Below are 22689 nucleotides of genomic sequence, written 5' to 3'. Positions count from 1 at the left end.
GGAAGCTGGCTTTCATATTGTCGAACAAACTGTTACGAGAATACAATGATGCGGGTCATCATCATCTTCTTACTTCACCTGCTGGTGTCGCCAATATCACAAGCAAGCCCCTTGACGATTGCCGCACCCACATCAACACTAGGGACGCCCACGAGATCGACCGTGCCGTTTTCATCGCCAATCCAAAGCAAATGTCATGGCAGTGGAAGGAACTTGACCTCGACAGAAACTGGATCGGCGGCAAGAGTGACACCGGCTCCCACTGGAGGCGTCTTTCACGAGCCCGGAAGCCTAGCCGGCACAGGAGCTGCTGTGGCCAAATTCAGACAGACGACTTATTATACGTGCGTGACTTGGCCGAGCACCGTACATTGTGGGTGGCATGAACCTGTGGTGGATGCGAGTTTGAATACGGCGCCGATTCATAATCATGGCAGGTAAGATTCTCAACAAAAAAGTATTGCTGAGCAAGCAGCAATGATGAAGATTTGAAGAAGCCGTCACTCACTCTTGAAATAGGAGAATCGCAGTAGTTGCTGGAATAGCAGCGATTGTGGTCGCTGCATTGGGCATGTGACGACATGGCAACTTTTATTTAGCATCTGGATGTTACCACCCAACGGACATGCCGGTCATTTTCAAGGGTTATATTCCTTAGTTACCTAATAATGGTGATGATGAGCTCAATTGGGGAACATTGGGGTATGCCTTGGTCGAGGGCAGATGAGAGAATGCGACATTTTGGTTCTGAGATATCATGCCAAATTCTCCAGAGCTCCATCAAATAAAAGTCAACCGTGGAGGCTTAGCGCATCAGGGCAGCATGCCGCGTGTGCGCTAATACTCACAAGCTCCAGGGGCAGCAGAGATGCGCGCCCACCAAGATCCGAGGCTAGGAGGGGCCATATAGGGGCCATCTCCTTGGGCATTAGCTGCAGGGTCCTCCCTAGGGCAAGCTGGCGATCCCCAGCTCCGCGGCAAATTGTTCCTGATGAAGGAGCTGATGATCTTTGCGATCAAGGAAACACGAGGGGAAATAGTAACGACTTACGATACTGTCCAGAGATCATTGTTCAAAAAGAAGACTAGATAAATACTGTTGAATGATTACCAGAATAAGTGCCTACCCACGTACTCTGTAGGTAGCAATGAATGTGCCCACATGATGCAATGTACCTTTCGGGTTGCTTACGCGACGGCAGGTAACCTACCGACCGCGCTATCTCCAGGTACGAACCACTAGAACCCAGAAGTTAATCAACGGTCCCAATCTCCAGTCCCGCCGATATCTACTTGGAAATTGAAGTCGACCACTCCGCCCACTCCTCTGCTCCGGGGGGCAGCCTGTTTGCGATCCCTTTTTTTTTTCTTGCCTCACCTCTGTCTACTGTCCAGTTTGACTCCCGGCTGCCATCAATCCGCCTGCGATAGTGCCGAGCCTAATACCTGCAGACGACGGCGACGACAAACGGTTTCAAAAATCGATTCCCCATTTCGCTCGGGCCCATTTGTGCAGCAAGACGTTCCCGATCCCTTTCGCATCATTCATACCTGAATTTACTCGCGCGATACGACACGAAACGACACAAAATCAGATCAAAATCAGACCGCAAAGATGGGTGGCCAATTCAGCAAGATGATGGGCAAGATCTTTGGATCCAAGGAGATGCGACTTTTGATGTTGGGTCTCGACGCCGCTGGAAAGACGACCATTCTGTACAAGCTCAAGCTTGGCCAGGACGTGACGACGATTCCCACCGTCGGCTTCAACGTCGAGACGGTGACGTACAAGAATGTCAAGTTCAATGTCTGGGATGTTGGTGGTCAGGACAAGATTCGTCCCCTTTGGAGACACTACTTTAGCGGTAAGTAGAGGATTCGCTCGTCGCGTTCCAAAAGCCAAACGCGCGACATTTCAGTTCTGGGAGCATTCATGATGACTGACAATTTCTCAAACAGGAACCCAGGGCTTGATCTTTGTCATTGACTCATCCGATCGCGCCAGAATCGAAGAGGCCAAGCAGGAGCTGCACCGCATCATCAACGACCGAGAAATGAAGGACAGTCTGCTCTTGGTGTTTGCAAACAAGCAAGACATTCGAGATGGTTTGTGATACTCTGGCCATTTTGCGACCATTCTATACTGACCACGTTTTCGTAGCCATGAAACCACAAGAAGTTACCGATGCCCTACAACTCAACAAGCTCAAGGACAAGGTCTGGTACGTTGTGCCATCTTGCGCAACCACGGGAGAAGGTCTGCTCGAAGGTCTTGCCTGGCTCTCCAACAATGTCAAGGCACCTCCAGCACCTGCCAAGAAGTAGGGAGCCAAACACGGAGCTGAAGAATGGACTCTGCCGACAAGAGCATCGTCGAGTCGAGCTGGGCACACCTCATAATCTTTACGACACAACCTTGAGCGAACGACTGACAGCGCCACACCGAAAATTGTGGAAGATACTGTTGATAATACCCAGGAATGCTAATCATTGAGCCGGACGAGGAGGAAGCGAGACAAGAAGACACCAAGACGGAGCCGGCGCCAGATGCTCATGGTGATATGAGACGAGACGATATACTGCCTGTTTGCGTGTGCTTTTGCGTTTGTATTTGACAAAAGAGCTTGAGCACGATTTGCGATTTCGAGTTGATGCGGCGCGGGTTGTCGACAAGGCATTCCAGAGGGCGAGGGCACAAATATAATGGGAGTACAGCGGGATGCGGAAGGAAAGAGGTGCATTTTGCGTTCCTTGGCCATTCTTGGGAAGCATGGAAATAGAGTCATGCAGCGTTGAACTAATACAATTTTGTAATATTGCTTGATTGGTCTTTTGCATCATGTCAATGATGCGCACGTTGTCCCAGAGGAGCCATCATAGGCCACACTATATCTTGTCGTCTCTGACCCAAAGCATTATCAGTAATTATGCAGATCTCTGGATTAATTACGTTGCGGAGCATTCGACGCGACAGAACAAAGGCATTTATTTGATGCCGCATCGAGTGCTGTGCCAGCAGTCACAAACAGATGAGAGTTGACCGCTCGTATCGGTGGTTTTGATATGCTAAACTTTGGTGTGTAGTTGAAGATAATCTTTGCAAATGATAATACTGGATTGATATGGCATCCAAAGTCCATTCATCATCACCCTCCTCCCGGGGGCCGGACTCTGGAAGCAAGAAAACCAAAAGCTAGAGAATATTCGACTGCAAGTCAAAGAGCATACCGCCGTGTTGGAAACTAATGATCATCATTGGCGTATATATATACATGTTTTCGAACAGATGGGACTAGGTTGCTCATGCCATCAAGTAAACCCATTTGACAGGCACATGATCGTGGACATATTTGTTTCTTGTGGTTATAGCAAGAGCAGGATTCGTCTGACCTGCCATGGTAGGGTTCTGGTCATATCTCTTTGCTTTGGTCAGTATGATGAAGGCTAATAATGATCATTCTTCATATTGCCGCCTTGACTTAGGCAGGAGGAGGAGGCTCTGGTGACACTTGAGGCTCTCGATAATGGCTATGCTTTACACTTGTTTGAAAGTTGTGAAAATTAATGCAACAGGTAGCGAGCCGCTGGCCAGGGAGAGAGTAGTGAGAATTTGGCTGTATCAGTGTTTCCGCCATTGTTAAAAAGACCAAGCTTCTGTTTCGTGGTTTGGCAGATGTACTACGATCCGTGAATAGCTTCCTACAATATGATGTGCTGTGTCGTTAAAGCCGGTATGGCGCAAGGAACCCTTCCCAACCACGTACCATCGATCATGTACAATCAATGACTAGCTCTTCCTAGCATGTTTTCATTTCTTGAACAAAACTTTGATGGAACAAGACAAGTGTAGAGAAAATCATGATTTGCAATTATGGTCCACACACATGACGTGTTCGACCATTGGCGGCCGTAAATACGTACTTGTAACTTTTGTCAGTAATTTGACCAAAGGGCGTGCCATACCTACCCCTCATGGCGACATGAATCCACACGGATGCCCCGCAGCGGAAGCGGATGTGAACATTCGGGAGCAGGTGGTTCGGAGCCGAGGGCGGGCGTTTATATAGACTCTTGAGCCTCAGTTAATGATAGAAACCAAATCTGGCCATTCTCACCACATTCAGATATTATCAAAATGGCTACTACCATTCCGTCCCGACTGCTGATCATCGGTGCCACCGGGGTTATTGGCAAATACATCACCAATGCAATTCTGTCATCGAAATCCCGCATCAACAGCCTGTCACAGATATCTATTCTCACTTCGCCTGCCACGGCTTCCAACCCCGCCAAGGAAGCTCTGTTGTCGTCTTGGAAGGATCAAGGTCTGACGGTCATAACTGGCGACATCACTAGTGTGGATGACATCCGGAGTGCGTACAAGGATGTCGACACTGTAGTTTCTTGTCTTGGCCGTGGCGGCTTGCTCGAGCAAATTGAACTTTTAAGGCTGGCAGAGGAAAGTTCAAGTGTCGAATGGTTCTTCCCCAGTGAGTATGGGACAGATATCGAGTTCGACGAGACGAGCCCGGTTGAGAAGCCACACCAGAATAAGCTCAAAGTGCGGGCTTTTATTCGGGACAATATCAAGAAGCTCAAGGTCACATATGTCGTGACTGGTCCCTATGCCGACATGTTTCTCGAGTTCAAGGCCGGCTTCCCTGCCGCTGGAGGGTTTGACGTCAAGAAGAAGGAGGCAGTCTTGGTGGGAAGTGGAGAGGACAAGATTGGTTTCACCACCATGCCAGAGTGAGTGGAATACCCTTTTTTGTACTATTCCTACTAACAAGCTGCAGCGTTGGAAAATTTGTTGTTGCAGCACTATCAAATCCCACTGCCTCTCAGAATAAGGCTTTGAAGGTGCAGTCTTTTGTAACTACAGCAAAAGACATCCTGGCCGAGTTTGAGGGCCAGACTGGGCAGAAGTTTGACGTCAAGTACACATCCAAGGAGGAGCTACGCCAGGCAGAACAAAAACTCTGGAGTGAAGGCAATCCTTCGGCCGCCACGTTCACCCTGAGAAGGATTTGGGCGGATGGAAAAACTCTCTACAACAAGACGGACAATGAGAGCTTGGGGGTCAAGGTGGACGACTTGGAACCATTGAGCGTAGTCGTTGCTAGGGCCGTCAGTGGAGAGGGTTATTAAATCAAAATAGCAGCAATGCTTAGGATGAGGAATAGTTACCACCTTGCGTTGTGGCTCATGTCACTATGTTCTATGTATGGGTGCTGTAGTTGCAGCTGCAGGATGCTTCAGAGACCTACTTATAATTTCAGGGTCGAAATATGAAATGATATTATCCAAAGTTCAGTTCTGATCATTATCCATGACATGTGCCATTTGTTGCAGTCCCTTTGTGCTTGATGAGATTGCTTGATTGCGAACTGTTTAAAACCAATGTCGCATATGTCCCAAGGACGAATATACAAATTGATGACCGTGCTGTTATACATTACCACCAATCTCGCCCAGGCGGGCCGCGGAATACCAGGCAGGGATGTCAACTAATGTTGGTTAACGGACCATTACCGCACAAGCCCGGCGCTCATTGGTAGCGGTGGGTGGATTCCGCGCCGATACACCCCACTAAAATTTTTCTCAGATGTGCTCTTCGATTGCACAAGCCAACACCAGGGTCTTTGCCAAAAACTTTTGAGTGTTGCTGCGCATTCGGACCACCACACCCAATTCGTCATCACTATGTCTTCGGATAAAAAGGAGAAAAGGTCCAAGCGGGACAAGAGCGATCACAAGTCCAAGAAGCGCAATCGCGACCTCGAGGCGCAACCCGAAGAGGAACACAGACACAAGCGATCCAAGAGCGAAGCGCCAGGCGCAGACGACCAAGAAACGCCGGCAAAAGCCAACGTCGAGCAGACAGCCACCGAGGATGCCCCCGTACAAAGCGGCAAGGCTCGTAGGAGCGAAAAGAGAAAGAAGAAGCGACAATCGCAGGGTGCAGAGGACGGCGAAACGGCGGCCGGCGACGTTTCCATGACGGATGCAATGGATCAGGACAATGTCCCGGCAGCCGATGCTGTTCAAGACGAGAAAAAGCACAAGAAGGAGAAGCGCCGCAAGAACAAGGAGGCAGAAGCTACGGAAGAGACACAGGACGCCACGAACAGCACCTCTCACCAACCCTTTGGCAAACTCCCTGAGCAACCATACCCATTCTTTACGCAAAAGGTGTCACAGTATTTGCCGCTTTATCCTCTTGGTATGATTGAGCCAGTAGAGGGGTATGCAGAGCAACATCTCAAACCCTTGATGAATCACTACGTCCCAACATTCCAAGGTGTGCTTTTGGGCTATCATGATGTGCAGGTGGGAGAAGCTCCCGGAAAGGGCTCTCTCACAGAGGATAGCGACGATACCCAAGAAGCTCTATTAGAGTCGATAGACGAATATGCCGTGAGCTTTGGCTGGTTGACGGCAAAGCTCGACCTTTTTAAACCGACCCGAGGTGCTTGGATGGAGGGCACCGTCAACATGCAGACCGAAGGACACTTGGGCGTTGTCTGCTGGAACATGTTTAACGCTTCAATCGAGGCTGGTCGTCTGCCCAAGGGTTGGCGATGGGTTAGTCTACTCGACGGCAAGCAGGGATCTGAAGAGTTTACGCCAGAGGACGAGGACGGGCAGCTGCACACGACCGGGTACTGGGTAGACAAGGAGGGCCAACGAGTACGAGACAAGATTCGATTTCAAATCAAGAATTTTGAAGTTGGTGTAAGCGGCGATTATGGATATCTCAGCATCGAAGGCACAATGCTTGACCCCGAAGCAGAACAACAAAAGGTTGCCGACGAACTCGAGAAGCTGCGCCGGTGGAAACTCAAGAATGGCGCATCGCGAAAGGAACACAAGAAATTGCCAGATTTTAGTATGACCAAGTTTGGTATGGACGAAGAGCAGGAAGACGAGACACAGCGAGCAGAGGTTTGGAAGGGCAGTCGGCCGGCAAGCGAGACTGCCGAGTAATGACGTGGGCAGACTGTTTTGAGCATAGAAATTGCATGTCTAATTGGAATTGCTTGATGACTCTTGACTGTTTCAACCTGCTTTGCCGTTGTATTGTCCGGGAAAGAAAAACGCAAGGAAACATGTTTGCAACGTTCAATGGCAAGTGGGCGTGACTCGCGCCAGGTTCTCATCCATCGTACCCAGGTCAGCCCCACCAGCCTACCGGCAGCGTCCCGTGCGACCCCAGATTCCACTTGTCCCCATGCCCGACTCTTCAACACCTCCGTCCGTCTGTACAGCACGTCGATTGTGAGCGAACCGACTGTTCCTTTGGCCATCGCATATCGACCCTTCTTTATCAGTGTATCTTGTCACCTACATTTGACTCCCAAGATGTCTTCAGGGCTGCGCCAGTTTGCCCACGATGTCTCCCCGTACCTTGTCATATTGATTGCCGTGAGCGCCCTTGGGCCTCTTCAATTTGGTTTCCACTTGGTGATACCCTCCATCTTCCGGCCGTGTCAAGGATCAAGCTAATAGACGGCCAGGGCGAGTTGAATGCACCCCAAGATGTCATCACCTGCCGCAGAAAATCCATTTCCGCTCGATTCGTATCGCGATCCGTCGACGTTGCGAGCATGCCCGACTGCATCTACATGGACAATGTTCAGTTTGCCGTCGTCTCGAGTGCCTTTACAGTAGGCGGTCTGTTCGGCGCCCTGGGTGCCGGCCCCATCTCTTCCGCCAAAGGTCGACTCTTGGCCATGCGTCTCACCAGTCTCTTCTTTGTCATTGGGTCTGTGATTGAAGCTGTAGCTGCCTCGGTCCCCATCATGGCACTTGGCAGAGTGTTTTCGGGTGCTGGAGCCGGAGCCGCGACGGTCATTGTGCCAATCTACATAAGTGAAATCGCACCTCCTAAGGAAAGAGGATTCTTTGGGTTCATGACACAGATTAGTATCAATGTTGGAATCTTGCTGGCTCAGACTCTTGGGTTCTTCCTGAGCCACGATTCAGCCTGGCGCTGGATCTTGGGAACTGGTGCAATCATTGGAGGCGCTCACAGCATTGGTCTAGTTGCCGTTCCCGAAAGTCCTGCCTGGCTCGCATCGAATGCAAGCGTATCACATGCCAAGCGTGTTTTGCAGCGCATACGAGGCAATGACTATGATATTGAAGAAGAAGTGGCCTCGTGGGGAGTAACGAATCCAGAAGAACAAGGCCTACTACAAGACGCCGAGAACCCCGAAGTCGCCAAGTCTGGAGGCGAGCACTATGGCTTTATACAAGTTGTACGCGACCCCGAGACTCGACCTGCCATTATTGCAGTTGTGGGCACAATGTTTGCTCAGCAGCTTTGTGGCATCAACTCCATCATCATGTACTCGGTATCTCTTCTCGCCGACCTGCTCCCCATCAACTCGGCGCTGCTTACGATTATCATTTCGGCCATGAACCTTGTCGTTACCATCGCATGTGCCCCGCTACCGGATAAGCTGGGACGCAAGGGGTGCCTTTTGGTGTCTACTGCAGGACAGGGCACGAGTGCTCTCTGTCTTGCTCTGTCCATTCTGTTTGGACTAAAGGTCCTCAGTGCCGTTGCCGTGCTGGCCTTTGTCGCATTCTTTGCTGTTGGCTTGGGGCCTGTGCCATTCATGCTGGCGAGCGAGCTCGTAGGCCAAAAGGCTGTTGGCGCTACTCAGAGCTGGGGGTTGGGCGCCAGCTATATTGCCACCTTTCTTGTTGCGCAATTCTTTCCCATCATCAACGTCGCCCTGAATGAGCGATTCGGTGGCGCAGGTTGGGTCTACTTTGTATTTACCGCCCTTGCAATCTGCTCGGGGCTCTTTATTTCCACAAGGGTGCCAGAGACTCGCGGTAAAAAGGATGCAGACGAGGTATGGGGAAGGACTAGACGCCTAGACTAGTTATGGCATTTGCAGATAACCTAGAATTATGAACCTCTTTTCAGCAACCATTGCTGTCGGATCAACTGCTCCACCTGCATGACACCTGCAGCAACTCCGTCGATGACTTTGAACGTCTTGTACGCAAAGTCCTCGCCACATTCCTCCATAGCCGCTGTACGGATCTGATCCTCCAGGCCAGCCATGCCCGCACATCCCATGGCTACACATGTTACTTTGCCTTTGCGAAGAAGTCTCTTGGTTGCCTCACGTATCTTTTGGTTGATTACCTCGGGACTGACACCATGATGAAAATCCGAGGCAATCAGTCCTGTAGACTCGACGCCTGCGAACTTGTCGTTGGAATCAGAAACGCTTGCACCGAGGAAATGTTGGACTCCGTGCAGGAGATGAGCCTCCCAGAATTTTCCAGTCGTCACAATGCCCCATTTCTCGTCGGGGAGGAGGAGAGGCAGTGCGGTCAATATACTGGCCTCAAAGATGCCAGTTGCCAGTATATTCTCCCGAGCAAGCTCGACGACCAAAGGATGCACGCTAAAACACGCAACCACTATGCCGTCGAACCCTTGCTCCTTAATATATGGCCATGCGTCTGCTTTTACAGCTTGAACGCTGGCATCAATATCGTCGCCGTCATTGATACTTGCCGGAGCACTCGAGGGTCCAGTGTAGTAATGAATATCCGTACCCTTGCACCAGTGTTAGTGCCAGCTCTTGGGCTGAGTCATTGACCACTCTGAAGACTTACCTGGGGAAGTTCTGCAGACGCAACCACTTTTTTGACACCATCTGTCATGGAACGAGACGAGTTGGGATTGAGCACTAGGATTTTGGCCATTATGAAAGCACTGGTATGATATGGTCAGCTGAGGAGTTGAGGCTGGTATTCTCCAGATTTGTACTGAAATAAAAGAGTCAGTTGATGTTGGAGTTCCTTGACCCCACCATCTCCAGTTTCCACTACGTTGACTATTTACGGATTTGGAGACGTTTGGATCGACAGTACCAGAATCCTCTTCTGATGGTGGCACTATTCTACATATCTTTACCTTTGGTTCAGCATTTGTTTAAAGCATCATGGTACATATCTGCAAGTCATATCTCAATGATTGTAAGTGACATTAGGTATTTACAATCCCCGCCATGTTGAATACAATACGTACAGCCTCTAATGTTGCTGCGGGGCACCGCGGGGCGGTTTTCTTGGACATCTGGAGCTAGGTAGCTCGGAGCTCCATGCTGCTCACGACCGCCGTACCAGCTGGACGGAGGACCTGCCTAAGCCACCGCTGTGGCCGTGCGCCATCCCCCCCTTCTGAGGAATACCCCCTTATGAGGTAGTCTCAACTGCCATCAATCGCACCGCCGACCCCGCCACCATCACCACGATTACCAGCCGCTGCCTGCTCTCGGGAGCAGATTATCAAGACAACCGACATTTGGAATTGGAAGCCCCGACAATCAACCAGAACCGTACACTGCTGGCAGCTCTACTGCCGTCGCCCGTCTCAACATGTCGGAAGCTCCTATTGGTATGACCAGCTCACCTCCATCTCGCATGACCACACCTAACAACTTGTAGTCCTCGACGGCGGAACGGGTTTCCTCAAAGTCGGTTACGCCGCCCAAAACTTTCCCGAATTCCAATATCCTTCCATTGTCGGCCGACCGATCCTTCGAACCGAGGAAAAGGGCAGCGACAATGACGTAGTAATAAAGGACATCATGTGTGGCGACGAGGCCGCCGCGGCCAGAACCATGCTCCAGATCAGCTACCCAATGGAGAATGGAATTGTCAAGAAGTGGGATGACATGCAACATCTCTGGGACTACACCTTTTTCGAAAAGATGAAGGTTGACCCTACTGGGCGCAAGATTCTCCTGACCGAGCCGCCCATGAATCCACTCAAGAACAGGGAGCAAATGTGTGAGGTCATGTTTGATCGCTACGGATTTGGCGGCGTTTACGTAGCTATCCAGGCCGTGCTGGCTCTGTATGCGCAGGGTAAGATACCCGAGTCCTGAATATGAAATCATCTGATAAGTCTAGGTCTGAGCTCGGGAGTGGTTGTCGACTCTGGTGACGGTGTCACGCACATTGTGCCCGTCTACGAGTCCGTGGTGCTCAACCACTTGACGCGACGCCTGGATGTTGCTGGTCGCGATGTCACGCGCAACCTGATTGCACTGCTCCTGCGACGCGGCTACGCCCTGAACCGAACTGCCGATTTTGAGACGGTGCGACAAATCAAGGAGAAGCTCTGCTACGTCTCCTACGATCTCGAGCTGGACAAGCGTCTTAGTGAAGACACGACCGTCTTGGTTGAGAGCTACACGTTGCCCGACGGACGTGTCATTCGTGTTGGCAGCGAGCGTTTCGAAGCCCCTGAATGTCTCTTTCAACCGCATCTTGTTGATTGTGAACAGCCTGGCATGGCCGAATTTCTGTTCAACACTATCCAAGCAGCGGATGTTGACGTTCGGTCCTCGCTTTTCAAGGCTATTGTTCTCTCTGGCGGCAGTAGCATGTATCCCGGATTGCCAAGCAGATTAGAAAAGGAGTTGAAACAGCTGTGGCTCACACGTGTCCTGGGAGGCAACCCCGAGCGTCTCAACAAGTTCAAGGTCAGGATAGAGGATCCCCCAAGAAGAAGACACATGGTTTTCTTGGGTGGTGCAGTTTTGGCAAACATCATGGCCGACAAGGAGAGCATGTGGATCACCAAGCAGGAGTGGGAGGAACAGGGTACCAGGGTGCTGGAGAAGTTGGGACCACGATAGAGTAGTCGGGGAGTTTATGGTAGCAATGCTTGATTGAAATAATTATTCATCAAAAGAGCATCCCTCGACTTGACAGCATTTTTCATGATTTGAACTTGCGAGTGCATCCTCGTGTGTACACGGCTGGCAACTTGCAGATATCCCTCTGCCGCCTGCGCCACGGTGGGTGTGTAACCGTTGGTGTGTACCAGCCACAATTCTGGCTAACTCGTACTGCTTACTTGAGCCTATCATCTCAACTTATATTGATTGTCCAAATGCTGCAAGATAATCTCCATAAACAGCTGTGTCAAGCAATTATGACTTTTCAGCACACTTAGCCGTGACTTATCCTAAATCGGGCCGCGCCTGCTCATGTATCTAGAGTGGCAAGCCCGTGGACCTTCCGGCGCAGCGCGCTATTAGCTTGCAAAGTGCCGACCGGTCACTGAATCACAAACCATTACAACAACATCATCATCATCCTCATCTTGAGACTTGCCCATCAAAAATTCTGGGAATGAGCGTTGCACATCCTTGGCACGCATCATGAGCCTCAATAACCCATCATCAGGACCCTCGGGGCCCGGGTCTGTCGCTGCGCGAAACCAAGGCCTGAAGCGGAGTGTCCAGGCTGCGTTTGACGGTCAGTAACTACATCTAGAGGTCGTGCCACCTCCTTTTGATCGCCACCTCGTCGACTACCTCTGCTTTCATTTTGCACAATTTACTGACCCCATCAGACCCAGTAGATCGCGGACAGGAGCGTTATCAGAGCAAAGTTCGAGTCATGGACAAGTACAAGGTTGTCGGCTTTATCAGTAGTGGAACATATGGCCGCGTCTACAAAGCCCTTGGTCGCCAGGGTCAGCCTGGAGAGTTTGCCATTAAAAAGTTCAAGCCGGACAAGGAGGGTGAACAGATTCAGTACACGGGCATTTCCCAATCAGCCATCAGAGAAATGGCCCTTTGCTCGGAGCTTAACAATGCCAATGTTATTCGCTTGGTCGAAATCATCCTTGAAGATAAATGCATTTTCATGGTATTCGAATATGCCGAGCATGACTTGCTACAAATCATTCACCATCACACGCAGAACCCAAGGCATCCTATACCTCCTGCGACCGTCAAGAGTATCATGTTTCAGTTATTAAACGGCTGCCAGTATCTCCACAGCAATTGGGTCCTTCATCGAGACTTGAAACCCGCAAATATCATGGTCACATCGGCAGGTCAGGTCAAGATTGGAGATCTTGGTCTCGCAAGACTCTTTTGGAAGCCTCTTCACTCGCTATTCAGTGGAGACAAGGTTGTCGTCACAATATGGTACCGCGCACCCGAACTTCTACTTGGCAGTCGACATTACACACCAGCCATTGACATGTGGGCAGTTGGCTGCATTTTCGCTGAACTCTTGTCCTTGCGGCCAATTTTTAAAGGGGAGGAGGCCAAGATGGATTCGAAAAAGACGGTTCCCTTTCAACGGAATCAGATGCAAAAGATTGTTGACATTATGGGATTGCCCACTAAAGAGCGCTGGCCTTTTCTCACGAGCATGCCAGAGTATTCGGCACTGAGTACTTTACAACCCCCCATGCTCCATCATCACTCACATCATCAGAATCGCAACACATGCCATTTGGAGAAATGGTACTACAGCACAATCGGTACACATTCTTCCACATCATCACCGAACTCCAATGCCGCCCTGTCTTCCCTCGGCGCTGAGGGTTACAAACTCTTGGCAGGGCTTTTGGAATACGACCCAGAGAAGCGACTGACTGCTCAGCAAGCACTTACCCATCCCTTCTTTTCAACGGGAGATAAAGTGACCAATAGCTGCTTTGAAGGAATCAAAGCTTCGTACCCTATGCGCAGAGTCAGCCAGGATGATAACGACATTCGAACTTCGTCGTTGCCTGGGACAAAGCGCAGTGGCTTGCCAGATGACACGCTCATCCGGCCAGTCAAAAGAGTCAAGGAGGGTTAAACCACCCGTGGATACAAGATGGCATTGAATAATTTCTAGAAGTGTAGACACTGTACAATTTATTTCTTCCGCCCTGGCGGCAGGCCTGTTGTTATCAACTAAACTTGGTCCACTTGAGAGTTAATGGGACGTACAAACATGGAAGAAATCTGGGACAGGACTGACTACTGCAATATGGACTTTGATTAAACGTGCCCCAGAAATTACACTGGCGCACCCACGCAGTGACAACCGTTGTTGTGCTGGAAGCGCTGTTAAGAGCTTCGTTGCCTTGAATGTTGTTGTCACGTTCTCGGGCACTAACCTGGACCTCCCCAAAGTATTCACGTAGAAAGTCACCACTAGCAATAAGATGCTACGACCAGACACCAATGGGCCTCTTTGATCTCAGGCTTTGTCCAATAAACTATTCAAGTTGGGATAATAGTAATTTGTCACATTCCATAGGCGCAATGCCGGCAAAGCCAAGAGATGAGCTGCAGTACTAATGTAAGGTTAGGTAGTTTCCCGCGGAATTGATAACGGCCTCGGAGCATGTGGGGTAGCATCAACGGATTGGTTTCGGAGGTCTTCACACCTACTGCGTTTATTACCCAAAGATCTTATAACCTTTCCATCTTGAACATAACAATTTTTATTGAATTTTGGTACCGAACCAACTTCATATTGGATACAGCATAAATTATATTCGACAGTTGTAATTTTTCTTCTTTCAAAATGGCACCTGGTATCATTAATGACCCGCCCAGCGAGGAACTTGCAACTCAGAGCTCCAAGGCCGAGTTCCCACCTACTCTCTACCGCAATGTAGATGAGGCATCACTCCGGGAAAAGACTGAAAGGCATCTACTCTACTATGGCACAAGCTTCAACAAGGATGTAATTTGCGGCGCCAAGGGACTTTACATCTACACAGCATCAGGACACAAGATATTGGACTGGACTTCTGGTCAAATGTCGTGTCTCCTCGGCCATGGTCACCCAGAGATTGTCAAGACAATCGCCGACCACGCAGCTAACCTCGACCATTTATTCTCTGGTATGGTTTCACCTCCTGTCATATCACTTGGAGAGAGGCTCTGCAATCTGCTCCCGCACGGCCTAGGCAAGGCATTCTTCCTCTCGACTGGCGGCGAGAGTAACGAAGCCGCCATCAAGATGGCAAAAGTGTTTACTGGCAAATTTGAGATTGTTGGACTAGGTGCCAGCTGGCATGGTGTCACGGCACAGGCTCTAGGCACACAATATCACTTTGGAAGAAAGGGCCAGGGTCCTCTGATGCCCGGCATGCACATGCTACCTCAACCCAATGCATACCGTTCCGTGTTCCGACGAACCGATGGTTCCTATGATTGGGAAGCTGAGCTCGAGTATGGCTGGCGGATGATTGACATGGCATCGTGCGGTTCTCTCGCTGCTTGCATTGTGGAGCCCATCCAATCTTCCGCCGGCATGCACGTTCTTCCTACTGGCTATTTGAAAGCTCTCAAGAAGCACTGCGAGCAAAGAGGAATGCTTCTTATTGTGGACGAGGCTCAGACCGGAGTAGGCAGATGTGGAGATCTCATGGCAATCATTCATGATGATGTTGTTCCTGACATTTTGACTCTGAGCAAAACTCTAGGCAACGGACTTCCACTCAGCGCTGTCGTGACAAGTGCCGAGATCGAAAGAGTCTGCATGGAGAGAGACTATTGTTTCTATACCACCCATGTCAACGATCCTCTTCCAGCAGCAGTGGGAGACAAGGTGCTGGAAATTGTGGTAAGGGACAATCTGGTATCGCATTCAAAAGACCTTGGCAACGTTCTCTATGCTGGATTGAAAAAGCTAGAGAGCAGATACGGGTGTATCGGTGACATTCGAGGACGCGGTCTGATGGCTGGTATCGAAATTGTCGCGGATCGAAGCACAAAGCAGCCTGACCTTGATGTCGCCAAGAGGATAGGCAACAAGGCATATGAATTGGGTGTTTGGGCAAACCTGAGCAGCCATCCAAGTTTTGGCGGCACATTCAGAATTGCGCCTCCCATCACCATCACAAGGGAACAACTAGAGTTTGGTTTGGAGGTTCTAGAAAAGGCATTTGCAGCTACGCCTGGAAGCCAACCCCTCTACTAGTACAAGGAATATAATACAAGAGAAGTATTGAAGCAAGGTGCCGTTGCCTGTGTGATCCACACTGACTATAGTAATGATGGCCTACCTAACCAGTCCATGCAACAACTATCGAGTATGTCTTGAACAACAATGACATGGGTGCTTGACGCACGCAAATTCCCTTACGGTGCAACCCCGCGCGAGGAGTCAAGACTAAAAAGTGCAACAGCTTTTTCACAGCAACACTAATAATCCATAGTGGACTGCCAACGTCATAAAAGCTGCATGAAATCAAATTTTCATTGACCTGCGAAGCCGATCAAATGGTTGGAAACACAAATGCCACAAAAGTCATGACGTATAGTGACGGGCTCGAGCATATTCTTCAATCTGTTAGTCAAAACGGAAGAAGCCGTCAAGCACATGAAGTTCTAGACAGTTTCTAGTGCTGAAGTAAAAAGCTGGCGGCCCCTGAACTTGTTAGTATAGTGGACGGCCTACTGCTTGACATGACTCTACAGGGGGCAGGTCTGGGCCCTAAATACCTCACCTACTATAAGCTGTTCGGTAGAGCCTACCCAATTCGAAAAGCCGGGCCCACCCCGTACCCGGAACCCGAATCGCTAGTCCCGGATTCCGCCATGTGGGACAAGTATAGTCCAAAAATTTCGACGACCGGCGCTGATGACTTTGTCATACACGGCAAAGTCGTTGGAATTAAGCTTCAGGCACAAACGGCTCCGCACATGGCAAGTCCACATGGCAATGGAATTTCCCCTGAGTCGTCGTCCAATCGGAACAAGTTTTCATAGTTTGGCGGACTAGTCACGACACGATGCCGCTGCTAACAGCGGCCGCTTTCGGGCCATACCCGCAAGACAGCACCACCCGCAAGGCAATAGCCCAATTTCTAGAAGTTTCAAGTCTTCTTGGACTTTTTTGGTGAAAGAGTACTGAAAGATGATCTCTATAAAAGGTGGAATTCCACCTCCCTGGAATGGGATTCTTTTTTTTGTCTCATCCACAACACAATTCAGTCCTTCATTGACTATCCTTGACTATCACAGTCACTTTCTTTTCTTGAGTTGAACTCAGTCCCTTCTCTTACAGAAGATTATCATTCTCTCGCAGTCGATCTGCATTTCTTGTCTCATCTTTCGAGATTCAGCTCCAACGACATTAAGATCACTCCTTAGATCTTTCACTACCATCAAAATGCTTACCAGCACTCTTTCTCTCTTTGCCGCCGCTGTGGCCTCCGTCTCAGCCGCCGCCATCCGCCGCGACAATGGCATCTCTGTCACTCCTCACGACAAGTACTCTTCATCCATTGGTGTCCTTGGCTGCAAGGTCAACACCAACCGCATCGCATACTGGCCATCATTCCCCAGCTGCGACAGCATCTGCGTCAAGGTCAGCGCCAACGGCAGATCCGTCAACCTTCTCAAGATCGACCAGTCTGGCGGAGCCCACGACATCTCCTACGATGCCTGGAACTACCTGAACACTGGAGAGTCTGCTAGCTCGGATCCCTCCGCCGGTGGCGGTATCGCTGCCACCTATGAGGACGTTGACATGTCCGAGTGTGCGGATCTCATCACCGAGTCCGAGGGCCGCCTTGCCTTCTCTGCAGCAAACTCGATGAACTTTGTCACCAGCTGCCCAGCAGACTCTTGGATTGGTCAGCACTCTGTCCTGTACAACATTGCCAACTCTGCTTGTACATATGGATACGACGAGGCCTGCAGCATGCCTGACTTTGCTGTCACCAACCAGCCAAGCTGCCCTCACACTCTTGGATCGCAGGAGCCTCTTACCACCTGCCCCGTCTACAACATTGACTACATGACGGGTACCCAGTCGCTGGCTCTGTAAATGTGGCCATGGACATCTTTAGATATGAATAGAAATATAGACTATTGTTTGGGCAAACACTCTCCAATGCTACCATTTATGTGATTCGCGGTTTTCTTTTATTTCGAGTTCTGATCATTCTGGTGATGTTGGCCAACTAACTATATTGATACCTTGGAAAATACAGTGGCAGCGCAGTATTTGTTATCGCGTAAAGGCTTCATGGTATATGTTGATGTTCTTTTATGGGGTGTACCTGTGACAGCGCCATTGTCTTGTATACCACAAGTCCTGATCGCCCAATACTGTCAGCTTGATCAGACCTATCCCCATATAGCACTACTGATTTGATATTTTCTGCCACCAATGTACCGCCACTGCTCCTGCTAGAAAGTCTTCCATGATTGCGTCTAAAAAGTATCCCACAGATTGGGAAACAATTGATCCATAAAGGGTACTTCTGGAAGAGCCATCTCTGATAATGCAGAGAATGGAACATCTTCAATAGCTTGCGTGGCGGATGGGGCAATGAGCTTTTCAATTATTTCCTCGTGTTGATTCAAGCATATATCACCGAGATCCCAGCCGAAACGATCACGATGGTTGCGCAGAGCTGTGATCAAGTCCCAGGCAAGGCGTAAAGATGTACTGGTGGCGAGCTCTGCTTGGCTAGTCTCTGTCTCCAAAGCACAGCGCAAAAGAAACGTTGTCGTGGAGGAGAACATGAATGCACTCATGGGAAGCCAAAAATCACTTAGCTGTTTATCGCCGAGCTCCTGAACAAACAAGACAATTTCTTCTGCAGTCCTGCGGACTTGCATATATCGGTTTGCAAGCATGTCAGAGTCGGGCCCGTACGTCTCGCGAACATGTTCAAGTTCGAGCCTCTTGATCAATAGCTGGACAGAAATGTAAGAGAGTCGCAGATTTGCAGCACCCGGGAGCCCAAGAAAGTTTCCACGTGTGATAATGCGCCTGATACTAGTTTCTAGCTTCTCCACCCAGTAGTTGAGCTTGAACTCTAGTTTGGAAATTTGATCATTGTTGCGAACGATGCAATATAGATGCTGAAGGCAATGACTGAGGACTCTTGTCAATCCGAACAGGGCAATGAAGACGTCTTCTGCTTGGCGTTCGGATGGTTCGCTCCTTTGGGTTTCGAATAATTGTCTGGACGGAAAAGGGACATCGTATTGCTCATCCTGGATATGGAAAGGCGTGCCGTGGGCAAGACTCGACCTGGGTTCCGCATTAGAAGACCAAGATTGGACACAAGGTGGGCAACTTACCATTTGTCATGAATCATCAACGACCACCAAATCTTCATTCTGAGTAGCTTCTCGGCATTGGGAATGTCCCATGGCAAGGGATCGCGATTGAGTCCCAGTGAATATGCTAGTGAGACTGCTGCACCAAGTTGTACGCCATTCCCAATCAATGATGTCGTCGGCCTGCCTCCGATGTTAAGCAAAATGGCCGTGACTGTCGATATGCCTGGCGACAAGTGTAACTCCGAGTACAGTGCTTCATTGGCCAGATTCCATATGAATCGCCCGTCGGGAACTCGCTGTTCACATCTTTCGGGAGCAAAGCGCCAATACGTTAGAGTGTGCGCATATAGTGATGCGAGCAAGGCCGGGGAAATCTTGTCTTTTGCAGTCTCATTTTGAAGCTTGAAAGAATGGCGATCAAGCAATGGTAGGCAGAGGTTAATTCTATGAAAGTACCTAGTCATTATTAGTATGCACCTCGATACGCTTGCACATGGATTCTTACAGGTCAATGAGCTGATCAACATTGGGTTCCAATAGTTTTTCAATTATCTTCAATTTTTCTCGGGATGGGTTTGAGCTATCATCCATGCCCAGGGGTCGTTTCTTGACATTTGCAAACAAGACTGGTGTGGACCGACTGGTAGGGAATGGGCGTACCATTCGAATGCCGCCATTGCTGGTACTGATTACCGACAAGTAGTCGGCAAGGACCTGGCTATCACTGGTGTTTGCAGGTCCGACGATGTGTGGATTGTCCTGTTCTGCATCATCAACAGAGAGTGGCGTAGGCTGGCAGTCATTTTCATCACTTCTTTTATCCACCCATTGACTGCTGTCGACCTCGGGTGTGCTGTTTTCTGGCGCCACAAAAGGACTACGGGCTGTGAATGTCGACTTGGGGGAGGACGTCGGCCTCCTCCGCGCGGGGCTTTTGGGGAGAGGAGCCTGTAATGACTGACCCGCTCTCAAGGCAGTCTCCCCTGGAAAAACACAATCGGTACCATGCACACGGCACATTAAACATGAAGACGATTGAGCCTCAAGTTTGCATCGCGATTTGCGTCGACGACATGGATGACATGCTGGCCGCAGGTGGGAACGGTATGGTCGCTCTCGTGAGCTGGGCGGCGGGGATTGCATGGCAGACGTGGTGCCAGCGACAGGCGTGTGATGTACACCCAAGTTGATCGAAGTCGAGTACGGCAATGGCAATTCGCTTCTGCTACTCCAGCCATCAAGATGCATTGTCGCTTCTCTTTCCATAACCATACCTTGGAAGACCGTCATTGACAGACATGGTCTTTGTCCTCGGACATGTCCTAGAAGCAGATAAGGCCTGCGGGGGTTTCCCGCGGGGAACTATACAAACTGAGTGGGCCTAGTTGATAACGAGTTTATGAATCGTAAGATTGAACTAGATGTTGAATACGGCTGGCACATATCGCGATAATGGCCCGTGGTTCAAAATCATCCCACTCGCGAGAAGACAACGTTTCTCTGCCTGCCAGCTTGATTGAATCGAGTATCTAGCCTTCGGCCAATCTAGCCCACAGCAGCAGCCATGTCCAAGCATCCTTACCAAAGCCTCAACATTGATGAGCGCGTCAAAAGAGTATTGGCTAGTACACCTCTTATTGACGGCCACAATGACTTGCCACAGCAGCCGAGAGCATGCTTTCACGGCAAAATTCACAACAATGAAAAATTCGACCTCAATAAGGGTTTTGAGCGTGGCATGACGGATATTCCGCGATTGCGAGAAGGTGAGCAGCGGTGCGTGTCTCGCTGATTCCCAGCCTGCTGATATCTTTTGTGTTTAGGTGCCGTGGGAGGGCAGTTCTGGTCTGTCTGCGTGCCATGTCTCCGATCAGCAGAAAACTTTTCAACCCCAGAGTACTCTGATATGGCCAGGGATGCGATTGAGCAGATTGATCTGACACTGCGATTGGTTGAGTCGTATCCTGAGACTTTCCAACTTGTGAACGAGCCAGACGAGGTTGCATCAGTATATGCATCTGGAAAAATTGCATGCTCGATTGGCATTGAGGGGTGAGTTGCAAGCCTATAATCATACAGTTCTCTGCTGACCCTGCAGACTGCACATGGCAGGAAATAGCATTGGAATTATTAGGGCATTCTACCGACTGGGGGTTCGATACGTAAGTTACCAGGCAACAAATTCATTGGCTATTCTGACAAGTGCAGTGCACTCTGACGCACGTCTGTAATAATGCCTTTGCCGACAGCTCAACCTCCAAAGTTGGCCCAGTTCATGGTGGGCTGTCCCAGCTGGGTCGCTCAGCTATCGTCGAAATGAATCGATTGGGTAAGTGGTCGAATCCAAAATCAGTACATGTGTCTAACCTTTTAGGCATGATTGTCGACATTTCCCATGTGTCGGAAGACTGTGCGCGGCAGGTGTTGCAATTGACCAGAGCTCCAGTTATGTTCTCGCATTCGAATGCCAAAGCTGTCTTTGACTGTGCCAGGAATGTCCCAGACGATATTTTGGATATGGTTCCAAAGAACGGCGGCATCGTCATGGTGACATTTGTTCCAGAGCATGTCACGACGCGGCGAAGAGATGCGACTCTGGATATGGTACTTGATCACCTGTTTTACATTGCCAATCGCATCGGATGGGACCACGTAGGACTCGGATCCGACTTTGATGGAATTGCTTCAGTGATCAAGGATTTGGAAGATGTCAAATGTTACCCGAGGTTGTTGCAAGCCATTCTCGACCGAGGAGCGACTGAGGAACAGCTTGCCAAGGTAGCTGGTCAAAACATCCTGCGTGTATGGAAAGGAGTCGCAGCGATCAGGGATCGAATGAAGTTGGAAAATGTTTTGCCGGTGGAAGATGTCTGGGCTGACCGAACTTGGTGGAGATATGATGGGTATTATCAAATGCCAGACCCAGATCCCGAAGACAAGTTGGGTCTGGACTGGTACGGAGTACCGCCTCCCGACGAGGGTCTGTATTTGGAGGACAAGGAGACTGCCAAATAGAACTCAATTGAATGTTGCAATAATATTGCTGCGTCATCACTGTCTTGGAATATCTGCATGAATACTGCGTTCTTCAGACACAGGAGCTGTCACCTGCTGTGGTACAATTTGAACGACGGAGGACTATGGGGAATGTATTTGACTAAGTGAAGATGAAGCTCCCAGCCCGCGGGTTCCAGTTTCTTTTGCTCAAGGTTGTCGTGATTCATGATTTCACTCTCCCATGGCTGAAGATATTGTAGAAAAACCCAATATGCTCCTTGTTTTCATCTGTGTGGCCAGGCATCATCGTATGCATATGATACTCTGATTGCATACAGATAAAGGGTACGCTAACGGGGCCCGGCGAGGACTCGTCAGCCCACAAGTTTCCCGCGGGCAGTCTAACTCGTCTAGTCTGGAGATAAGAAATCAATATGGTGCAAGGGAACAGGACCCGATGTCCATCGGAACATTTAGGCTCTCCCATATGTTTGTCTCATGTATAAAACAAGCATATAAAGTAATTCTCATAAGAATGCTGTATTAGCTGTTTCAACTACAATGTTATTGACTTTATACAAGTAGAATACTGCACAATGGCCGAGCATCGAAAAGACATCAAGAGCGTTGATGATGAGCCTGCCAACAATGCAATCGACCTGGTTCATGAGGCAGAGGCAGAACATTTTGATAGCAAATCGTCAAGACGTTTGCTATGGAAGATTGATCTGCGACTCATGCCACTGCTTTGCATCACCTATGCATTGCAATCGATTGACAAGACCACGCTGGGCTATGCAGCTGTCTTTGACCTCCAAGA

General features: G+C 49.7%; 11 protein-coding genes across 11 annotated transcripts; 9 read left to right on the top strand and 2 right to left on the bottom strand.

The window, feature by feature from the left end:
• Positions 1–1615: 1615 nt before the first annotated feature.
• PFICI_05974 (ADP-ribosylation factor 6) lies at positions 1616–2325 on the top strand (the record flags this gene model as incomplete). The annotated part of the gene is made up of 3 exons (XM_007834555.1): positions 1616–1865; positions 1960–2106; positions 2162–2325. 3 exons carry the CDS (start codon positions 1616–1618, stop codon positions 2323–2325), a joined length of 561 nt encoding a protein of 186 aa, XP_007832746.1.
• Positions 2326–4135: 1810 nt separating this feature from the next.
• PFICI_05973 (uncharacterized protein) lies at positions 4136–5148 on the top strand (the record flags this gene model as incomplete). The annotated part of the gene is made up of 2 exons (XM_007834554.1): positions 4136–4749; positions 4797–5148. The coding sequence occupies 2 exons, from the start codon at positions 4136–4138 to the stop codon at positions 5146–5148; spliced, it is 966 nt and encodes a 321-aa protein (XP_007832745.1).
• Positions 5149–5703: 555 nt separating this feature from the next.
• Positions 5704–6987, top strand: PFICI_05972 (uncharacterized protein; the record flags this gene model as incomplete). Its single annotated transcript, XM_007834553.1, has 1 exon — positions 5704–6987. The coding sequence occupies one exon, from the start codon at positions 5704–5706 to the stop codon at positions 6985–6987; it is 1284 nt and encodes a 427-aa protein (XP_007832744.1).
• Positions 6988–7362: 375 nt separating this feature from the next.
• Positions 7363–8897, top strand: PFICI_05971 (uncharacterized protein; the record flags this gene model as incomplete). Its single annotated transcript, XM_007834552.1, has 2 exons — positions 7363–7464; positions 7518–8897. 2 exons carry the CDS (start codon positions 7363–7365, stop codon positions 8895–8897), a joined length of 1482 nt encoding a protein of 493 aa, XP_007832743.1.
• A 26-nt stretch (positions 8898–8923) lies between these two features.
• Positions 8924–9735, bottom strand: PFICI_05970 (uncharacterized protein; the record flags this gene model as incomplete). Its single annotated transcript, XM_007834551.1, has 2 exons — positions 8924–9586; positions 9646–9735. 2 exons carry the CDS (start codon positions 9733–9735, stop codon positions 8924–8926), a joined length of 753 nt encoding a protein of 250 aa, XP_007832742.1.
• A 675-nt stretch (positions 9736–10410) lies between these two features.
• Positions 10411–11678, top strand: PFICI_05969 (Actin-related protein 2; the record flags this gene model as incomplete). Its single annotated transcript, XM_007834550.1, has 3 exons — positions 10411–10429; positions 10480–10902; positions 10948–11678. 3 exons carry the CDS (start codon positions 10411–10413, stop codon positions 11676–11678), a joined length of 1173 nt encoding a protein of 390 aa, XP_007832741.1.
• A 528-nt stretch (positions 11679–12206) lies between these two features.
• PFICI_05968 (Serine/threonine-protein kinase SSN3) lies at positions 12207–13647 on the top strand (the record flags this gene model as incomplete). Its single annotated transcript, XM_007834549.1, has 2 exons — positions 12207–12303; positions 12401–13647. The coding sequence occupies 2 exons, from the start codon at positions 12207–12209 to the stop codon at positions 13645–13647; spliced, it is 1344 nt and encodes a 447-aa protein (XP_007832740.1).
• A 717-nt stretch (positions 13648–14364) lies between these two features.
• On the top strand, positions 14365–15768 carry PFICI_05967 (uncharacterized protein; the record flags this gene model as incomplete). The annotated part of the gene is made up of 1 exon (XM_007834548.1): positions 14365–15768. One exon carries the CDS (start codon positions 14365–14367, stop codon positions 15766–15768), a length of 1404 nt encoding a protein of 467 aa, XP_007832739.1.
• A 1194-nt stretch (positions 15769–16962) lies between these two features.
• Positions 16963–17622, top strand: PFICI_05966 (uncharacterized protein; the record flags this gene model as incomplete). The annotated part of the gene is made up of 1 exon (XM_007834547.1): positions 16963–17622. The coding sequence occupies one exon, from the start codon at positions 16963–16965 to the stop codon at positions 17620–17622; it is 660 nt and encodes a 219-aa protein (XP_007832738.1).
• Positions 17623–18011: 389 nt separating this feature from the next.
• On the bottom strand, positions 18012–20120 carry PFICI_05965 (uncharacterized protein; the record flags this gene model as incomplete). The annotated part of the gene is made up of 3 exons (XM_007834546.1): positions 18012–18840; positions 18891–19328; positions 19378–20120. The coding sequence occupies 3 exons, from the start codon at positions 20118–20120 to the stop codon at positions 18012–18014; spliced, it is 2010 nt and encodes a 669-aa protein (XP_007832737.1).
• Positions 20121–20436: 316 nt separating this feature from the next.
• PFICI_05964 (uncharacterized protein) lies at positions 20437–21887 on the top strand (the record flags this gene model as incomplete). The annotated part of the gene is made up of 5 exons (XM_007834545.1): positions 20437–20638; positions 20696–20924; positions 20971–21034; positions 21081–21201; positions 21247–21887. The coding sequence occupies 5 exons, from the start codon at positions 20437–20439 to the stop codon at positions 21885–21887; spliced, it is 1257 nt and encodes a 418-aa protein (XP_007832736.1).
• Between the last annotated feature and the right edge of the window lie 802 nt (positions 21888–22689).

Source organism: Pestalotiopsis fici, assembly GCF_000516985.1.
Source record: "Pestalotiopsis fici W106-1 unplaced genomic scaffold PFICI_Scf_4, whole genome shotgun sequence".
Classification (NCBI taxonomy): Eukaryota; Fungi; Ascomycota; class Sordariomycetes; order Amphisphaeriales; family Sporocadaceae; genus Pestalotiopsis; species Pestalotiopsis fici.
This window is presented reverse-complemented; position numbering and strand designations above follow the sequence as displayed.